The sequence below is a fragment of the Apteryx rowi genome, unplaced genomic scaffold (assembly GCF_003343035.1).
Source record: "Apteryx rowi isolate R43461 unplaced genomic scaffold, aptRow1 scaffold_171, whole genome shotgun sequence".
Lineage (NCBI taxonomy): Eukaryota > Metazoa > Chordata > Aves > Apterygiformes > Apterygidae > Apteryx > Apteryx rowi.
Window position 1 is genome coordinate 1,399,096 of NW_020447986.1, and position 21,777 is coordinate 1,420,872.

General features: G+C 42.5%; 1 protein-coding gene across 1 annotated transcript in view; it reads left to right on the forward strand.

Moving 5' to 3' along the window:
* BACH2 (BTB domain and CNC homolog 2) overlaps positions 1-21,777 on the forward strand; it is a 154,339-nt gene that overhangs the window by 102,068 nt on the left and 30,494 nt on the right. Inside the window, exon 4 of the mRNA XM_026060821.1 lies at positions 703-957. Within this exon, the coding sequence (XP_025916606.1) occupies positions 715-957 (243 nt within the window). The 5' untranslated portion in view covers positions 703-714. The remainder of the gene's footprint in view (positions 1-702; positions 958-21,777) is intronic.

Below are 21,777 nucleotides of genomic sequence, written 5' to 3' on the forward strand. Positions count from 1 at the left end.
TTCTAAAGCCACTAAAAATCTTGCTCTCCCCCTTAAGGTTTAAAATATCTTTAATTCCTATTGAGAAATTAGGTCACTGTAGTTAGTGACTTGCCTTCATCAAGTACAGTTCCATCTTCCTTCTCACTTGAGCAGCAGTCCTCAGGGTAAACATGGAGCACTGTCCACTTGGGTACAGGCTGAGTTTTCGAGGGTTTTTCCCCTTAAGGTGAAAATGAAAGAAGCAAGGACAAAACTCTTTTTTCACTATTAGAAGACCGAAGTGTCACTCTTGCTTATTTTTGCTGCAATCTTCTAAAATTTCCCATGTAATTTTATTGCATCTGCTAAATCAAGAATTGCAGATGCACAGTAGTTTGTCGAAGGGTTTTGACAGAAAGCGCTTTGCATTCCAGCCTAAACTCTATTTTGGCTTTTATGAGGGGAGGCTTTGGGGGTGGGGGGGGGGAGAAAGACCTGCTAATCGAAGTGTGGCGGGCTGCAAACCAATGACACAAACGCCCTTCCAGATCCCTTCCCCGAGCAACTTGCTCTGACTAAGAATTAACGTGCCGCTCAGCAGTTCTGCCGCCACAATCGTGCCAGACCCAGCAAGGATGACGTAACCTCCCCGCTGCGCTCGGAGTGCGCTAACCGCGGGCGCCCGCCGGCTGTGTTTCTCCTCACTGCCTGTTTGTTTGTTTGTTTGTTTTTGTGTTTCAGGGTGTGAACGGAATGTCTGTGGATGAGAAGACTGAATCCCCCATGTATGTGTATGAGTCAACAGTGCATTGTACCAATATTCTCCTGTGCTTGAATGACCAGCGGAAGCAGGATATTCTCTGTGATGTGACTCTGATCGTGGAGGGGAAGGAGTTCCGCGCCCACCGGGCTGTGCTGGCCGCCTGCAGCGAATACTTCTTGCAGGCCTTGGTAGGGCAGACGGAAAATGACCTGGTTGTCAGCCTGCCAGAAGAGGTACAGTATGTCATCGTTTCTCAGCCGTAAACACCATCCTCTCTTTGCCACACAGTGAGGAAAGCCGTTTTGCGCTCTGCCGAGGTGCAAGGCGGCTAGCCGGCGGGGTCGCGGGCCGGTCGGAAGGCGGCGTGGTTTTCGGGGCCTCCCGCGGCACAGCTGCTGCTGGGCTTTTTGCGTTTGGGTTGCTTGCGAATTGCTGGAAGCCCTTGGGGAGTTAAAGAATGAACAAATTCACCAACCTTCCTTGCTGGGGGAAAGCGAAACCTGCCAGCGTTTCTAGCAGTTACTATAGCAAAGCTTTAAAACATTTCAGCTTGCCGTTCTCACCATGGCTGAAAGAGTAGTACCCACACAGAGGTCACTTAATTACTATAGCTTCCTTCAGTACATTATCAGTACCCTAATATTCTTCTGGCTCTCCAGACAGGAAATTTGAAAGGGATCACTTGGCTGTTAGACAGCAGGTTATTGTTGAAAAATCATTTAAACTGTCACATTATTTTGGAGTCTCATTGCTATCCACCCCTTTCCAGCAGCTCATATCCTTGTTCTTGTCTTCCCCCTTTCCTGTATCTCATTCAGCCTAGCTTCCTTTCTCTTCCCTGCACAACTAGTTTGGGATTTAACGGCTTCAGGACATGTGTTTTCCACTAAGAAAGCAAAGCTGAACAAATTCTTTCAAAAAGCAAGGTTTTTCTCATGCAGAGTGGCTCACACAGCAGGAAGCAAAGGGATGTAGAAAATACATACCTCACTGGAAAGTTTACTTTGTTTTACCACAAAATCTCACTGGCTGACTTCCACCCCCAGTGTAATTTCCTCACAGCTCTAAGCTTGTGATATCAGAGCTACCGCCRGGCACGCTGGTGGCTTTGCCGCGAGGAGAGAGGAGGCACTCAGCTGCTGACAAATCCTCCCATCACCACACACCGCGTCCCCCCGTGTGGTGCTGCTGCCACCTGGCAGAAGGGCCTCTCTGCGGTGCCAACACTGCCTGCCCCGGGGTGTCCTGTTCAAGCTTGTAGTTCAAGGGACGTTGATGTCCCCAAGGGAAGCGAAGGCAATCAGTCAACAGGAAGATTTTCTGGTATACAGAATGAGGTGAACATCTCTTTCAACATTATTTGCTTAAAGCCCACTAAGAAGTACTATACATTTTTAAATCATGACAGGTGACTGAAGTGTCATGCACCTTTTTTCCCCTCTGAGTTAGCTCTCCTGAGACTCTAGTGGTGTCATGACATTGTCATGGCACAAATTGGAGGGTATGAGAAGAAATAGGTCACCGGGTGTGACTTCATGAGTCTTGACACTGAATATTACTCATGAAGAAATTTTAACCCAGACATTTTGCATAAGAGTTTAGATGTATCGCAGCAGACATGCTAGGATGCACACTGTGATTCTACACAGCGTCCACTAATAATTTCCAGTGGAAGAATGGTGTTTCAGTTGGTGCCGCCCAGCTTTTAAGCTGCAAAGCAAGGGTGGGAGCAGAGAGGTCACAGAGCACATGGGGTGGGGTGGTACAGAGGCATGAGGAGACAGGAGAGTGTCCACGCTGCTCTGCAAAGCCTTCAAGAGACCGCTACAGTGTGTGACACTGGTCCAGATATATCAAGAAAAATCACTGAAACTCTAATAAGTATATAGACGTGTGAGAAGAGTGACTAGGATGATGAGAAGAATGAGCCTGGCTTAAAGGAGGAGAAGAAAAGACTAGTGACGAGTGTGCCCAGCTACTGCTCCGTCTAGGCAGAGAGCTTTAGACAGGGGCAGAGTTTCTCTTTAAGACTAAAAGACAATGTCAACACAAGGATTGACGAGTATCAACTGGCTTTTAAAAAGTAAAATTAGATTGGAAATTAGCAGATTTTGGATCGCAGCAGTGGTGAGGGGCTGAGGCAGGCAGCCAGTGACAGGAATAGGGTGGGACTCCATTTGCAAAAAGATCATCGTGTGTCTGCCTGCACGGCCAGGGGACTGGATTTGGTGACACGGTCCCATGTTCATATGACAAAACAGATAAAACGCGAAGATTTGTCTTTATGTATGTCTTATGCGAGATACTACATAAAAAAAAATTCCTCCGGTCCAACCATAAATGAATCCTATTTAAGTGAATCCCCTTTAGATAAATGAAGTGTAATTACTGGGATTTTACATTTTAAAATATATCTCAGTGAAAAATCAAAAAGCTCTAGTGAATTAGGGTTAAATTGTCTGCTGTCGTAGCTCTGCTGAAGTCAGTGGATTTGCAGAAGAAAATAATCTAATTCTTAAGGTTTTTTTCAGTACTCTGAAACTGTCGTGTTCCACCTGAGAGCTATACCATTATTTTGCCATATGCCTAGATTAGTTGCAGAGCACCAAGGCTTTAACTTTTTCAAACTGGAAAAGAACTCTTGGCCTAAAGAAAAAAGGTGCCTACAGTTACTAATGCCTAGTTGTACAGATATTTTCCACATGCAAATTAATTTCTGATAACTCCATGGAATCTAATTTGCGCAGTGACTAGTTTCCTTACATCTCTTAGTCATTGGAGGTACAGAAATCTGCCCGATGCAGTTAGTTAGTTCTCAGTTATTGCTTGGCTAAGGTACACATCTCCCTGCTCGTGGTGCTGCTCTACTTCAAAATGCTGTGCACTTTGGTAGGTTCCTGTGCTAAGGTATGTGAAATGCCACCAAGAAGAGTGTCTGAGCTCCTTACAAAAGGAACAAAAACACTCTTGTTTTTAAGAGCTGATAAGGGGAAGAATCATCTTATTTATATTTTGTTAAAATAAATTAGAAAGGTCCTTTCTAGTCTGTGGTCTGCAGAACCCTGGGAACTCATGAACTAGTTCTAAAAGTTTCTGTGAGAATTGACTTAATTTGTCATGTAGGGAGTTATACCATCAGTGGAAAATTTTCAAACAGAAGTTGAAAATTAATGTCCTGGGTCAGTACATTTTTCAGGCTTAAAGATTTACCATAAGTACTTAGTTCCAATGTGTTTACGAAAAAGGATCGCTTTGTTAGTATGTTACCAAAAGAACAAAGACTGCAAATCATTCTTAAATATAGTCCTGATGATAGTTCAATACTTTTCCAAAGGTAGCAGTCAGTTCTAAGTTAAGAAAAGTATTTATAAGTCAACCATACGAGCATTGCATTTTAAATTCTGGTGTGGTTTGAAAACTGTGAAAATACATGATCATGGAGAATGGGCATTGTTGTTATTCTCAAAGATTTGATATTGGAGCAGGTATAAAAAATATGTAATTTCAATTGGGAGCCATTGTACACACACAGAATTGGGACTAGGTGAACTTAGGGCTTTGTAAACCAGTGTAAAACCTTGTGTTAGACATTTCATGTCAGTTCAAGTGTGACTTGATGTGTATTAGTTCAAACCCTCCCCTAATCAATTTAAACTAACTTAGTATGTAACTAATTTTGCATTGATTGTAGAGTTGCCATAAAGTCTTTGTTGCCAGTCTAAGTAATTTGATTTCATGCTATACCTTTTGTTAAAGCAATGTATTTTAGCATGTAGATAAACTCTTGGAAAAACAGACATGTAATAACAAGTGCTCAGATGTGGCAGTGGCATGCGATGTATCAGAACTCAGAATAGAGTTAGAGCAATAAAGTGTTTCAACTGCAGCTGAATAGAACTAATAAAAAATGTACCCCTTTAGCTGCTTACTTTTAAGCTTTTCCCTTAATTTGCAGTTTTTGCTAAACGAGTAGAACCTCATGTGCTTTTCACCCAGGGTGTTTTTCAGCAGTTTTTCAGTCTTCTTCAAGCAGYTGTTGTTAAATGCAACCCAAATTAATATTTTCCAAGAACCAAGTTTTAAGCTGTAAAGTTACTCCTTCAATCCATACCCCTAACTGTTGTTTTGTTTTATTTAATCACAAAAACTGGTCTTCCTTCCTGTAACAAGGCACTTAATTAAGCTTTTAATTCATGATAAGAAGTTAAATGGCACTTAGGAGGTTTTTCTAATGGTTTCCACTTCCCATCCAGATTACAAAAAAAAGGTGTGATAGAGAGACATACACGGCTGTCAGCCAAGGGTATTGTAGGTCATGCCAATATTAGCTGGCAGCAAGCCATTATCCAATTAACATTGCTTCATCGCTGCAAGTAATAGCTCTTGAGCAGATGATTGAGTCATTCATGCTGTAGTGGTACTCTACTTTACTTGAGAAAGAGCCAGTGCTTCTTAGAATAGGCTTTTTATTCACTGTTATTACCTGCCTCGCTTTGCTAATAGAAGTGCACAGGGAGCAAGTCTGTACTGGCAAGCTGAACGCTGGATGCTGGACAGAAGAGCACCATCTATGCAAACATCTTATTCACCTTGTTTTCTGAAAACTGAGGTTTCAAATAAATGGTGAAAACATTAAAACAGCAACAACAAATAAAACCCCTTGATTGCATGAGATTCCTACAGCTTACAGATGAGTTTCCAAAGCTTAAGGAAAGAAGCAGGCAAGAAGGTGGCTGAAACATTCAAAGCTAGAATCCAAGAGTCAGCTTTTTCTCCAGACATTCATGTTTGGAATAAATTTTAGCAGAGGAGAGAACTTACTTCCTAATCTTAACAGATCTGGATTCCAGACAGTCTCTTCATGCACCAGTGAATTGTTGCAGCCCCCTCGACCTTGCTATTGGGATTTTCATGACTTTGGGGTATATGTTTTAAAAAACCTTCACAAGATCGCTGTAGCCATCAGGGCACCATGTCGCTTTATTTCTGGTGAAGTTAAGCATAGGTCTTCTGAAATAATAGGCCTGGCTTTCTGTAGCACTGGTCTAGTGTTATCATTTGTATCATAAAACAAATTGCTCCTCAAGTAGGTTGGTTAGGTTTACCTGTAAACCCTTTAATTCCTTGAATCTGGTTAGAAGAGTGGTTAATGGTGACTTTCTTCTGTGCAATGGATTATATGCAAAAATCTTCCATTCCTAGCGCAAAAGGATTAAATTGAGTTGTCTGTGGCTTAAATCTTTCAAGAGGCAAAGGGAAGCATCATCCCTTTTAGGAAGAGAGGGTGGGATGCATTTGGCGGGGGGCTTTTTGTTCGTTTCTCTGTGCAACTCTTTCTTGCTATTAGCAAAATAATGTTCAACGTATGTTAGCATACACCACATACCAAATTGCTCTGCATTCTTATTATTTTACTGCTCGCTAAAAGCTGCTGTGATATATGCCATTCCCCCACGACATCTAGCCCTGTGAAATCTATCATCTGTTTCTTGAGTTTCCATGGGTTAACTCTCTCAGATAGTTAATCTTTGTAAGGAGAAAGGCAGGAAGGGAGATAGATTCAGGTTCAAGGCTGGCAAAAGCTGAGTGTGTTGGAAAGTGAAGGCATCCAGCACCCCTGGTGGGACTGAGCCAGTGTAGTTCTTAACTGACAGGGCCGAGAAATACTGGCAGCTGTTAACCATCCATGCCAACCCACCAGCCTGAGGAAAGGGAGTTAGCCAACAAAAGATGGCTGGGTTCAGGGGAAAATCAAAGGCAGGATGCAGGAGGTCAGCTATTACATACCCTGCCAGCTAAAGGCGATTATTCATCCTTTTTATCTCTCTAGAAATAAACAATATTCTTTTAACGTTGTCTCTTTCCTCTCTGTGTGTACTGTGTATATGTATGAATATGATATTTTTAAAGAATTCAGTGGCTGAGCTGGGAGTACTCTGCACAGGGGAGTGGAGTGGAAGAGGTGATAAATGTGGGAAAGAGGAGCAAAGAGGGTAAGAAGTAGATGTCTGCTTGGAAAGTCTGTTTCCCAGCTGGAGGGGTAGCATTGTGCCACAGGGAACAACCAAAGACTCTTAATTTGGGACTCCGAAGAGCAGTATGAGGAATAGCTACAGTTTTGTTCTCGGGGAACAGGAAGCATTAATGTGGTTTTCTCTTTACATGACCGTATCGGCTATTGATGTTCCTCACAGACTGTAATACTGGCCAGAATTGTTTCTGCTTTTGACTCAGGAGACTGCAGTGATCTGAGAGCATCCTGCTACCACCTCCCCCTTTCTCTGCAGACCTTTTGGGGAATAGTGAGAAGAGGTTGTATCCATCAGGCTTCAAACTCATTTGCACTTCAGCCTCACACCAGTGCCACTTCAATGAGTCCATATGGATGGAAGTGGGGTCTTTGGTTTCCTAAATTCATGCTATGGCATATATTATTGTTCATGCTTATTCACAGTGCTGACACTCATGACACTAGAATTGCTGGAGGCTGTAGGTCTGTACTAAGAATAAAACTGAGCATTTAGGTACATTTTGAAATGTTAAGTGACATGATACTAATTCAGGAGAAACCATGAGACAGAAATGTATGTTGTTTAATGTGTGTTGCATGTGCAGCACAGTACAAAGAACAAACATTGTGTTTTGTTTCTAGCAGTTGAGTGATAGAAATAAAACCATCAAGATGTAAAATGAAATTCCATCCATGTCTCACTGTAAAGGCTTCCAGCACTGCATGATATTTCATACCTCAAGTTTGATGAGGAAACTAGCTGCAGACTTTTCATTATGCATATCATAACTTCCACTGTTTTCTCATGAGTGGTGTCTCGCTATTGATAATTCTTTTCTGATCTTTTCCAGTGCAGAAAAGTGAAAGGCATCTCTGTTTTGGAGAGACCTAAGCTTAAAAAAACAAAACAAAAACCACTCATACATCCATATTAAGGGGTGAAAATCTGAAATAACTTCTTTGAGTTATTGAAAAATCTGAAATAACTCTGCCTGGTAGTTGTACTATTTATTTATTTATTCAGGTAAGCCTATAAAAATGTACTATAAAAGTGGAAATTGAGATTAATGCACAGAATGAAATTCACCACTGCGATAAGTGGACTCAGTTTCATTGGCTTTGTTAAAATCATGCCTGTTTCTAGTGGTAAATCTGGCTGATTGACTGTGATTGCACTTGCTATTGAAAAGACAGTTTGTAATGTGGAAACTTTCCCTCTCACAAATTGCAAACACAATTTAAAATGTTAAGTATGTCCTGGAAAGTAGGTCTTAGTGGTGGACTGTGCTAAAGGCCTGAGCAGAAGGAGTAAATATGTATTTTGGCATGTTAGCAGGAGGCCTGTGTATTTAAAGATGTATCTTGGCCTGAACGAAAATGAGGTGGCTTRACAATGACTGTGTATCATTCTTCAGTGCTGCTTGCTAGCCCACTGACCCTGCAGTCTCACAGATCTCCTCACCTCCCTGCTCCCCTTTGATTCTCATACCTTTCCTTTTTCCCCTTCTAAAAAGTTTCTTTAATGTAGGAAGACTAAATATCTACTCTTTTAAGAGTCCAGAAATACAGACTGTGCATTTGCCATTTGAATAAATGGACAGATAAGGCCCGGGTCAGAATCTAAATAAAGACACCCCTCAGCTTCACTGATGCAAGATCACAACCAGTAAGGGACTTTCTGATCCCAGTGCCAAGCCTAGCTTCATCAGTGTTCCCAAGACCCAAAGAAGATAAGGTTTTGTCTTTATATTGTACTTTTTGGCAAAGATTCCCCAGTGAATAATGTCATATTGGCTGTTCTTCTCAGCTCCTGGTGAAATTTAGCATGCTTTGGAGTGGAATATGGCAAGTATTTAAATGTTGCATTGTAGCAGTCAGCAAACATTAAGAATAGGAAATGAAGTTCAATTTGGAAACGAAATACAGGTTTTAGGTGAGCAGAAGGCAATTTAACCACACTAGGATTTGGGAATGACACAGTCCTTGTGAAATATACTGGGATTTTTGAGGTGGGGGGAGGGTGGTTACAGCAGTTAGCAGACACACTTTCTGTTATATGTGCAATGAAAGCTCTGAACAGGGAAATGGCTGATTTATTCCAGTTTAGCACTTTCGTGCAACACTGAGTTTTCATCTGTACCACTTTCATGGGGAACCGCCAGTGAACACCTCCATGTTCCAGCTCAGCTAACACTACTAAAAACTGTGCACTGGGCACTTTGCTTACTTTAATAAAATAAATAAATATGAAAGCTGTACTTGGTCAAAGTAAAGATCCCCCTAGCCCAGGCTTTGATTATTTTATAAATGAGATTTAATTTGTCTGAAAAAGATTGAGAGGAGACTTGGGTGGTTGTTTAAAGACTTAAATGAAAAGAAAGTGTCAGTCATATCTCTAGGAAACATGTTTTAGTTTACTGGAGAAAGATATCATGAGAGCCACTGGCAGCTGTTTTGAAGCCAGAGTAAATTCAACTCAAAATTTGGCATGTGTTTTTAGCAACAAATTACTCAGTGATGTGTGGGGCTCCACATTGTTGCATATGTTTAAGGCAAATTACCTTTCAAAGGGACATGCTTAAGACACTCTTTTCAGAAGTTATTGTACAGTTAGTGGAAGTTAATACAGATGCTGCTGACTGGAATTTAAGATCCTAAGATAACATAGATCAGATATGCTAATAAACCTTTCTGTCCTTCACTCTGGTTAACCTGAGCTTGTAAGAGCTGATGGCATCAGAATATGCAGCAAGTGTAATTGTCTGATTCCCTCACATAGAAATAGTTGAATCTTTTCTTTTTTAATTTTTGTGATTTATTTTGAGATTTTTTTTGCTTCAAGTTTGCATGGTGCATTTTCTGGGACACCTAAGAGCCAGTGATGGGGGCTTTAAAAGACTTTGTGGAGAAGAGAAAGTTAGTTCCTACTTGAAATGGCTCTGGGAATTTTCTGCCATGATCCATGGACTACCACTAGTTTGGGGGCCAAAATTAAAATAGTCATAGCTGGTCTGAGAAAGGCAGAGAATCACAGTAGTAGCACTCACAATAAAACCATTATATAAACAAGTTATCACCAAACAGCTGGAATTGTGAGGTATCAGCTCTGAAACTAAATAATGGTAAGATAAGACTTCAACAGTAGGTTTTTGAGGTCTCTTGTGAACAAACAAAATACTGTCATCATCCCTCTCCACAAGTGCTGTGGTGGAAGCTGATGCATCAGATATGAATTACAGCATAGGTCTGTGCATCAGGTCAGTAATGATTAAATCACCTTGTATGAATCACTCAAATTACCTCTCCTTAAGCTCTCTGGGGTTCACATTACCTCAAATGTAAGTGAAGGGGCCAGCACACAGCTGACAAAGCTGCTGGGCAGAGAGCAGCCAGTGTGCCTGAACCCAAAGGTCCAGAGTATGCTCCTCAGCCAGAGTTTTGGTCTCATTTTCTTCCCTCAGTACCTTTTAAGCATACACTAGGCATTGAGAGGATTTTCTGACTGGCAGTAGCTTCTCAAAATGCATGGGGGAGGGTGGAGCCACTAATAGTCGTCACGCCATTCTGTCTGATTTGGCTGATCAGTCCTGGGTGATAGACAGGTTCTGCACTATGTCCTCTGTGCTTTCTTCCTGCATCATCCCTGAAGTGTTGGTGCAAGTCCTGTGCACTGCCATTTATAAGACCTGCYTGCACTGGCAGATCCAGGAGGAAGCTAGATTTGGAGGCATGGAGCAAATCAGAGAGAATCAGGGAATTGCTACAATGACTTCCAGTTCCTCACCAGGAGGTTGAGCACTTCTGAAGATGCTTATTCTGGTATTTTTGCCTGAGTGACAAGGCTGTTGCAGACTTAGGTTCATAAAGAAATTCTTCATTAAAAAAAAATCTTGATACTTAAGATTTAAAAAAATTTGCTGTATTATTGTAATTTGTGGGTATCCCATTTGTCCCAAACAATAGGCAGATACCTAAAAAGTCTCAAGCTCTTCCCCTGAGAGCTGATCAGTTTTGGTAAATGGGAGCTGTAGGTTTTCAGGACCCCAAAAAACGGGCACCTTTGTTTTGGTGTTGAAGCTGCAGTATTTAGATGCACATATATTTGGGTTTGGTAACACATCTGCCTCTAGGTCACATCATTCCCTGCAGCATCTGCTCATCATTTCAGAACAACACTTCAGTGTGAGAGCTCACTATTTCCTTGTGACTGTGCGTCACAGCTTACAAACTCCAGGTTTAGGTACAAGCTTCTTGAAGCTCTTGTCATGTGTAAGAACAGGTCCTTGGAAAACATTTCTTCTTTCTTCCACTAGTCAGCATTTGGGAGGCACAGTTAGCCAGAGCCAGAAAGTTAAATAAGAAAAACTGAAGTGTACAGACTTACTGTAAAAAGTACAGAGAGGTTTGGCAGGTATAACCCAAGATCACTTCAATGGTGGCTTTGTATTTTCAATGCTTCCTTCTGTTCCTGTGGTGTCAAATGTATTTCCTGAAGCCAGTGCTGAGGTGGTTTTATTGGGGTAGTAAAACAGAAAAGAGACCATCCAAATAAACAGACTGACAGCCATGAAACAGCCGTGAACAATGCTAATAGTTTAAAGGGGTGTGGACATCCAGTGTACTGTACATCAWACACTTCAGAATACTCTGATGTTTGCTTGTTTTGAACTGTGATGTGACCAAATTCCCTAATTTATGTATATAACCTTTATATTATGTTCCCAGAATGGGTGGGGATGTGGTCTGTGATAGTTTTTCAAGGTAAAAGGATAAAATTTAAAGAAAAAATTGTCCATGCAAACTTTGCCAGTAGAGTTCTCAGTTTCAGGGAAAAATGCTTTTGGTGAAGTGGTCCAGGATTTTCATCAGACTGTCAGCTAGCAGGCTGAGGCTACATTTTTGGCTGTATAACRCTTTTGCCAGCATTTGTGGGGAATGATTTTTTTTTCCCTTGAAATTCAGACATGTGGTCCTCAGTTTGAAGGGCCTGCAGCTAATAAGAAACAAGTCTTGAACAGCTCTGAAAGCAAAGTATCTTKCCTTCTCTGACCGCACAGCAGTAGTACAAGATGCCTAGCCACCTCTCTCTCCATATAAACGAGTAGCTGTCAGAGAAAATTTCCCTGTCAGGGAATTCTTGGTCAAGTAAAAACAGAATAAGTTCAAGTTATTTCCTGTTTTTTTCAAAGCACAGGGTTGAAGCCAGTAACCTTTCAAGACAGGAAAAAGCTGGGTAAAGACAAATTCTAACAACTTCCCTTCTGCTTTCCATGGAAGACGAGTGTGCATTTCTACTTCCAGAATGGGGGAATTGAACTTTTATAGATAGGTCTTTTCAGTCATTTCATCTGCCTGTTGAACTGAAATAATGTTTTGCCTTCTTTTTATCTGACTACAGATTTCTGTGTTTCCCATATATGGCTTTCTGCATATGGCATTTTTTTCTGGACGTGAAGCCAAACCAGTATCTGTCTATTCCTTGAACTTGTAAGTTTGCAGAAGACTGGACGCATCAAACCAAGGCTATGGTTTAAACGACTGAATTAATTTGTCATTTCCAAGGCCCCAAAAAGGGAGAATTGCCAGTCTTTTACTAGTGCCATCTATCCTTGTCATTTTTGCCCAGTTTATATAAGGAGGGGTCAATGAGGACAAATAATGTCTGTGCCATTGTCAAAGGAAGTGAAGAATGAAGGAGGTATCCGTGGCAGATGTAGGAATTGGGGCATTCTCCAGAGAAACTTGTTCATATTTACCAAGTTGTCATAGCATTCAGAAAGCAGAAAGAGTACCTTTCAGTAGTGGCAAAAATCTTTAAATTGGTGAATCCTATCCTTCTTTCCTTGTCTTCAGTATATCTGTTGCAGTTGGAAGATTGAAAACAAGTAACAGTTGCTTCAGTCATGTCTTAGCTCAGCTTCCTTTTCAAAGATGAGCCCACATCTTCTCTTAGGTGATTCATTTCACCCCCATGCAGGACTTGCCAATTGGAAACCTAGGTCAGGAGGACCAAGGCTGGTGAATTATTCAAGACAAGAATTTGATCTCACTCTGACCTCTGTCTTGGGCTGGTTCGCAGCCACTGTGACCCTGGCGAAACCACAGATGTGTTACTGTCCTGGGCCTCTTCCGAGCAGGTCTGTAAGACAGGCTGGCTCTGCGCTCCTTAAGCTGCTCCTCACAGCAAATTCAAAGGGTTCAGAGTAGAGCCCGTCCTCTGGGGCCCAGACTCTGGGCATCATCTCCTCTGGGACTCTCGGCTGAGCCCTTGCGTACAGTTTTAGTCTGAAGTATTTGTTGTGGTTACTGTCTTTCTGAAACTGATTTTCCAAAGAGGAACTGCCATAGGTAAAGGAGTGGGGGAATTCATAGTCACTTCTTGTCACTGCTTTCTAACAATTGTTTGAATGATGAAGTAGTGCTAAAGACCTCTCTCAATATTCTCTGTCAGGAATTGACGTTTTATTGTAACTAGGCTTTTTTTTTTTTTTCCAAAGCGCTGTTATTGCAAGCAGAGGAAAAGAAAGGGCTAGGTGACACATGCGTTGATGAGAGACTTCAAAAGTGCCTTTGCTGTTGTAAAGAGTGGAAGAAATCAATGTCATTTTAGCTATTTGACCAGGTTATTCCCCCTCCCTATATTAAAATCCCTTAAAGCAGAGTTTTTTACAAGGCCTTTTTGTAACTAATTGTCTGTGCTATCTGCATTTTTTTAAGGGAAAGGAGAAAGTGGGTCCATTTTCAGCCTGTGACCCTCATCTGTCTGTTGGATGGATATTATTTGCGGCAGTTGATCAATGTCTGTTTCTAATTGCTCTCCTTAGAGCAGAGGCTACACCATCATTGTCTTCAGGAAGTTTTTGGATCAGTTTGGTTTTGTGTGTGCCACGTTTTGGTACCATGCCAAGCACCCCGTTGAGACTCTAGTAGTGATCAAAAGAACAGAAAAGTTTTCAGGCTTGGAGATATACCCTGTTCACATGGATAAAACTCTTAAAACCTCCATAGTGCTCTATCAGAGAGAGTGGGCTCTGTGCTGTGCAGGGAGCGTGCCGCCCCAGGGCCATCTCTGCTGGGGTGAAGCAGCTTCTGTCCTGCCGTGTTTGAACACGGGGTCCCTGCAGCACCAAATGTGGGAAGGACTTGTGCCTGCTCTTCAGGAAAGCAGCAACCCTCAGTCAGTCTATCATTTCCTCACCCTCTTTATGCAGGCAGCGTTGGCATTTAAGTACTACTGCTTGACATTAAATCACCAGCTGCATATCGCTCTACTCTAAGGAAGATGAGAGCAGTGCTGGAAATTACGCAGCTCCAAAGGGTATCAGCTTTACTCCTCTTATCCCCCAAGAGTTGGTCCTTGCCTTAGGTTTGTACCGTAGTTACCACTAAGGGTTGTCAAGGGAGATCCTCACCTTTTCAGACACACACAGCAATGAGAAACACTGTGCCTGCCCATTGAGTGAATGTATTTGTCATTTGGTGTTTATATGGCTGATTAGCTCTGTGCACTTCCCCAGTGCACTGCTTTGCCAGGTTTTTTTAAAGGTCCTTGAGAAGCCTTTATGGCAAATGAAGTAACCTTGGCACAGTTGCGCGTTGCGCCATGCCCTGCCCAGCATCCCTGTAGTTCCTGCCCTTTCCTCCTTCTTGCAACATAGTTGTGGCTTTGGACAGCAAGTGCCCTTGTATTTCCCAAATGAATGATTTTTTCAAATGCCTCTGTTTGTGGGTTTTTTTACTGCATGCTGTGGATTTGCACTTGTGTGAGGGGATTTTTGGTGTGTGTGACGGTGTGCTGTTTAGTGGCACTGTTTTATTTCCTCTTTCATCTTCCTCCCTCTCTCTCTCTCTCTCTCTCTCTCTTCTACCTGAAATGTTAAATTAAATCTAACATAGCAATACGTTCAGACAGAGACTGCACTTGGCTATGCCAGTTCCCCAATGGCTTTGAACTGCTGGCTGCTATACTGCAAACAAATTCAGAACCTGATTTGGCCAGCAGTTCCCCCCAGCTATGTGCACGTTAGCTCTCCAGGCTTTATCTTACCTACACTATTGGAGACTGTGGAGTCACAGCCTATGTCTAATTGTTATGCATGAATGGGAAATATTCCTGTACTTATTTGCATTCATTAGCTGTTGGTAGTTCCTCTATTGAAGTCTCTAGCCTTGTTTTTACAGTGCTTTTGGCAGTGTTTCTGCACTTGGTGTGTGAATTTTTATGATCTGTTGCATGTTATTCATGCAATTTCCTGCCCTGTAATGGTATCAGTTTTCCAGACACAGAGGAATACAAACTAAAACCCAGGAGCCTGCATTAGCATAAAATGTCCCAGTTCTGTCAGTTTGATTAATTTGTCTCTTTGTCTCCACTCTATATGATAAGTGCTATTAATGGTTGCAACACTTCATATGTCAAAGTCTTTCTTCCTAATGACTTGAAAATGTGGTTTATTTCCCCCTTTTTTGTATTATTTTTCTCATTTAGAATTCCACTCAAGTATAGATTTAAGCCATGCTCTTTCATTATCTTACTGGTTGCAGCACTGGAGTGATTACATATGGTGTAGGGTATGAGCAAAGATGCGATCCCAGGGGCAGCAGCTGCTGATGCAAGCTGAAAATAGATCCAGCGTATGCTCAGCACTTTTCCCAGAGGTCTTTTATTTATTAGTAACAGTCTTGGTACAGGACAGCTTGGACCCTCGTTTAGCAAGATGACTTTTTRCCTTTCAAGAACAGTGCAGTGACTTTGCTCTATTTACTGACTGCTGTGTAATTTTTTTTCACTGCCTGCTATCGAAGCAGTGACTTAACCTAACATAAATTGTAATATAATCCTGATTTATAATGAAGTCAAGAAACGACAGGCTCCATTTGAAGTAATAGAACTTGACAGACCTAAGGCTTAAATTAAATAATCCTATTTGTAAGACAGCATTTGTACATGGAGCACTGATTTAAAATGAACTTCGGTTCTTCTCCAGTGATTCCTTTACCATTCTCTGTATTTTGCCTTCCACAGGGGCTTTTTGGGAAACAATATTCATTTGAAGAGAGTATGCTTGTCTGTATTGTCTGAACAATACATTATTTTCTTTTCCTTTTTAAAGAAGAGTTGTTTCACCTAAGAACTCTTTAACGAGGCAACATTTATGTAGGTGACTTACTCAGGGCAAGCCACATCTAACCTGCTTAGGCCACCAGAAGTGGCCAGCTGCTGAGAACGAGGAAGGGGAAGACATTGGAGGAAAAATAATGAGGAATGCTGCACTTTGGCTGCTCCTCTCTGAGAAAAGGAGGTTCATTTCAGTGCTGATTTTTCTGGAGGGAGAAGAGCGCGTTCTCTGAGGTTTCCTTCCCCTGCAGCTGACAGATGGGGGCAGGCAAGGTGGCACGCAGGAGAATGGCGTTTCCTCCTGCCTCCACACCCCGGCTTTCATGCTCTGCCACAGTGTCGCGCAGATGCAGATAACAAAGTCCTGGGATGTGCAGTGTGTGTGCACATGTACAAGTGCAAAAGGAAAGGCAGTTGTGCCGTGGCTACCTGTTTGGAGCTGGGAATAAGGCTAAGTATAGAAGGTGGAGTTAGTGAAAGAAAAGATTAGTGGATGGGGAAAAGAGACCAGGCAAAGAACAAGAGATGCTGGAGAAATGATGAGAAAGGACAGAGGACAAAGGGCTGTGGAATAAAAACCCTCAAGGTATTTTGCAGTATTTTTCTGGCCCCAATTAAAGGAAGCTATTTTAGAAAATCCATTCTTCCTTTTTCTCTCTCTCTCTATTGCATTTTTGCATTCCTTTCTGGTTGTATTTAGTTGCTGCTGCCCTATCTTGCATTTTCCTGATTTTTCTTTTTACCTGAATGGGATGTGGCCCTTTTCCCACGGGCCCGACAGACGTTCTCACCCTGGGCCAGGCTTGAACAGTCAGGCAGAAATGACAGTGCTTGCATATTCAGCTCGATAACGTGGCTCGTACTAACCATGTCACCCTGGTATCACCCCAAATCACCAATTTCTCTGGAAGCTCCAATGGGGAGAACGTCAAGTTTGCTTTCTTTGTGTTCAGGCATTGTTGGCTTTATCAAAACTAGAGGGTTCGTCCTGCAGATGTTCAGCGCAACCCATACTACTTACCAGTGGGAATCTTCCCAATTGATTTCAGTACAGACCTTTACTTTTGTCCTTCCCTGCTGGTGATCAGATATTGTTGTGGTGGCATGGAAAGAGCTGAACAAAACAGGGGCTTTACTTAATGCTTTCATGGAGAGACATCTTTAATTGGGACTGTATAGTTATTAATCTGTAGAGCTAGACTTGAAAGAGGGAAGCCTCTCTTGAATCAGGGTAATGTCTCTGTGAGAATCGGCTGCCTGAATTCGAGGTTTAACATAATGACTGCCCTGCAGTAAATGGTTTCAGGCCCAGATAGCTTATTTCTCTTAATTTTAATGAGCTCCACTAATGAACAGATGATCACATCCTAAATTAATCCTCCCAAAAAAGAAAAGATTTAAAGGCCGTTCTGCAATCCCCGACTGCTGAGAAAGGTGTTACTCAGGTGAATGGGCTCGAGCCCTGCCTCAGGGACGTAGGGAGCGCAAAGCTTGTGTTCAGCCCTCCAGTTATTCTCGTGCTCCCCAAATGACAAAGAACTTTTTCTTGGCTCATACAGTGAAATAATAAATTCTGTTAATTAAAAACCAAATGCGCGTTCCCCGCCGCCGTCAAGGCCGGGGCTTGGGAGTGTTGTTGGGAAGCTAGCAGGGCAGTTGGGAAGCCACGGGAAAGATGAGCGTGGAAAGAGCAGCACAGATCAAAAGAGGAGGGGGAGGAGAGGGTGATGTTTTCAGCAAGCAGTGATTGACTTCGTTTGGGCCATTGCTCCCCTTGTAGGTGGGAAAAGCAACGAGGCCAAAGGATTAAAGTCCGTCAGAAGGTCTTAGAGTTTCTGCCTTCCTATAAAGGCAGATTTCACTTACAAAACTCCACTGATGGTAGCTTATACACTGCACCATTTCCCTCCTTGACAGAGATGTATATGGTTATGGGCATGATTTTCTGTTCACTTGTAATTAATGGGATTAGGTATGACAGGAAAGGAAGCAGAGTACATTGAATTCTGCAAATGTAGAGCTTCAGCCTTTGCTGGCTGAAAGACACTAATTCAAAGTATCTTTATAAAAATAAATAAAATAAGATCAAAAGAACCAATTTTAGGATGATTCAGTATGCAAATAAACTGTTTTTCATTACTCACAGCACACATAAATGCACACTGGTGACTGAGACAGCAAAATAACACTTCACTGTTCATTATTTTATCAGACAGTGATAATTGTAGTTAATATTTTCTTAGTAGTGTCTCTGAAAGTTTATTTATACTGTTAATAATCTGAGCAGCTGTAATGATGTTGGCTGCCAGAACTGTAGCCTTTTAGAAGCACTCTAGTGTGGCAATAATACGATGGTAATAGAAATCCAAGGAGAAAACGATCTTTTCAGAGCAGATGGGGCTAATTCACTCTCTTGCATACACGTTTGCCTTCCCTTGTCTCTTTCTCACACTAACATGTGTGGGTGCATGTGAGCTTATATAGACACACACGCACGCATGCACACCCACACAAGTAGCTTTGAAGTTCTGACTTGTACCTCCCAGGGTAGGAAAGTCACACGTAAGGCCGGAAAAGCCATCTTTTTCCTATGTGGAGACTATTTCTTGGGGTCCTAGTGCAGATGACGTTTTCCATATATCACTTTCTGTGCCAGTCTTAAAAATCCAGCATATGAAATTGAGACAGGAAAGTCAGTCGTGTAGGGCCGGCGCCAGAGCAAGGTACGGTGGTTCCTGGCCCAGAGGAAAGGTGACAGATGTAACGCAGAAAGTTTGTGCTGATTCTGCGCTGCCTTTTGGCATGAAGAGCCATTTTTGTTTGTGCACAGTGGATGTGCTGCTCTCCCTTTCTCATCTGGCCGTGTTGTGCGCTGGCTCGGCACCGTCTTTGAGCAGGTGTGAATGCCTATAGGAGGTGCAAGACAGTGCAGAGATGGGCGTGCTGTGTGCATACTCCAAATATGCACAGCAGCATACTCCAAATATGCCAGCAGCTCGTCTTGGAAGCACAATCCACTGCAGTCTGCGTGGAGATAAATCACATCAAGAAGGAAAATGCCTCCAAATTTTTCTGGTGGGATTTACGGACCCTAACTAACCTTTTAGGCCACCACAGAAGAAATTAACAGCTCTTCCTGGAGGGAGTGAGGGAGGAGAACGACTTTGCCGGCTCAGCAGTGGCAGTTCTACAAACCTTCTTCACAGGACTGTGCAGATGCTGTTGGTGAAATGTGAACACAAAAATGTGAAACAAAAGCCATGTTAGCCCTCAACTCTGTTGTTAGTCGTGCAAGAACAAAAACAAGGTGAATATCAGAAAACTGCACGTCCAAATACCAGAAATTAAAAAGCGGGGAGGGGAGGGAAAACTGTAACAAACACAGCGTTTGGCAGTTTTYGTTTTAAAAATACAGTGCCTGCCGGAAGCTGGGATATTCATCCGTGGTTGCAGCCTACCAGTTGTTAATTGTAATTGCCTAATAATCTAGTCAAGTGGAATAGTAAAGCATTTGACGCCACGTTCCCTCCACGTTCCCTCCACAGCCCAGCTGAATTATCTCTGGATTTGAAATGTTGCAGCAGTTCCTGGGCTGTCTTCTCTTCTGGCCAGCATAAGGAGGCTGGGAATTTTTTATTCTGTGCCATGCTGGCTTGCGGTCACGGGAACCGCTGGGAACAGGCTTCGCCGGGCATCGACTCCCGGCTCTTACCAGCCCCGGGAAAGCAGAGGGAACAAGTCCATGAAGTCCAGCCGGTGCTTGCTGTCCCCGTCTTCGGAGCCTGTTTCTTCCCTAACTCTTTTGGCTTCTGCTTCAGATTGCTTCTTTGGTGTAACCTTGTGTTCTTCTTCATCGTATATAGCAGAGCCTGTTTCTTCCTCTCCTACATGACACAAAGTGTAGTAGTAGATGTTGTAGTGAGATTCCTTGCTGAGAAGGGTTTGTTGTTTTTATAAAATATATTGCAGCGTATTCACTGAGGCACTGTAGTTTGTGCACATAACTAAATTTTACCATGCTCAGAAAAGGGTAGTTGTGTAATTTACAGGTCATTATAATTTTTCTGTATTGTGTGTTTGCTTGTGTATTAATGGCACCGGTACTCCAAGCACCCTCTAAATTAGCACATTTCTACATTTATCTTCATTTTTTTCCTATCATCTGATATTTGCTGATGTAACCTGCAGGCTTTTAGAGCTTCTTTTTCCATTCTAGAAGTTCTTAAATTGCTTTTTGTTTTCCCTTTTTCTCCCCAGTTTGGCTCATGATATGCACCTAAACAGATCTTTCACAGACTTTTCTCTCACCATTTATATTCTGTGAAAGCTATCCCACTCTTTCCTTCCCCTTCCTCTTTGCTTAACACTTTCTCTCTTCTTTTTTTTCTTTTTTTATCTGTGGGTCAGTTTAGTTTTCCTTTTGCAAAAATATGGTACTCGATTTTAATTTTAAATTGCAGCTTCATTTCAATCYCGATGATGCTCTGGAGTTAAAATCTGTTCGTTATGCCTGTTTCTCTCGCACTGGTTTCAGCATGGGTTGTATGGGTATCCAAGGAGAGGATGTACCATTGCTGCTGAGTGGCTCTCCTGTGTCTTGCTGTATTGCTGGGTTCCAGGTCTCTAAAGGTGCAAGTTGCATGGGAAAAACAAATGTATTGCAAACTGCCAGATATCACAGCCATATTTTTCCTTGCTTTCTCTTCCAGTTCATGCCTGGGAATTTAAACAGCTAATTAGTGTCACTAGTTTTTTGTGTGCTCTCTGTTGATTCAGTCATGTCATCACCGAGTTGTTTTTTTGGGGAACAGATTTTTTGCAATGTCCTCATTTCTAATTTTCTTTCTAATGCCTCTTTCTGTAATCTGGTTTTACCAGCCTAGAAGTTCACCTCCAAGCTTTTCCACCTATTCATGCCTGCAGCTACTCTCTTGGCTGTGCTTTCTGAATTTTCTGTGTTCTCCAGTTTCGCCCTAGACAGCCTTTCACATCGACAAAGTACACTAAACCTCATAATTAGTGAGACTAAATTTGTGCCTCTCCAGTCACTGAAGTCCACTAGGGTGAAAACAGGTCATTTTCTTCAAACAGTGGTACCTTAACTGTTGTTCCTCCAGCTTGTTTTAGGGTATTACAGACATTATTCTCTTCCTCGTTTAATAAGCTAGCGTTTGACTGTAATGAGAGTTACAGAGTGAGGTTTTTAAAATGAGAGCTCTGGCAGATATTATGTGGCAGATCTAGTTGCTGTGATTGAAGACATCTCCCCTCCAGCCAGGCAGCCCTTTAGCCGGAGGCGCTTGGGCGCTGGCGGGTTGGGCATCAGGGAGGTGTCCCGAGGAGCCAGCTGCTCCAGCAGGCAGCCCCTGTCCTGGCACAAACCCACCGCCTCCGGCTGCCGAATGCCGTGGTGGGCAGTGGCGCAGAGGAGCCAAGGCACGGGCAAACGTCTCTTTATGCCAGCCTCGCTGCAGAGGCAGAAATATTCAGCAAGGAGCTGAACCATAAACTGCCCAACTGGATTTGCCAAAGGGCGCTTCAAACAGATTTAGTCCAGGCTGTGCATCCCTGCCAGGGAAAAGCACTGGATCTTCCAGTCCTGTAGCATTTCGCCTTTGTAAGGGTGTTCAGCTGTCTGTTTTGCAAAGGTGCCTCCTCTTTCCCRAAATGTGTGAGCAGCAAAGTATTCAGGCTTATGCCTGGTGATTTCCCCCTTACCTCACAATGTGCCTAGCATATTTTCTGGAAGTTGGAATTTGCAAAGAGTGAAAGTGCTGGCAAATTCAACTAAGAGTTTTCCCTTGAAATTTGGGGGGATGAGAAGGATGCTGAAAACACCCGAGTGCTTACTGTCAGGATTTTCAAAAGTCAATGCTGTGTTCTGATTTGAAACCAATCTTGCTTTTGAAAGGTCAAAAGATTTTC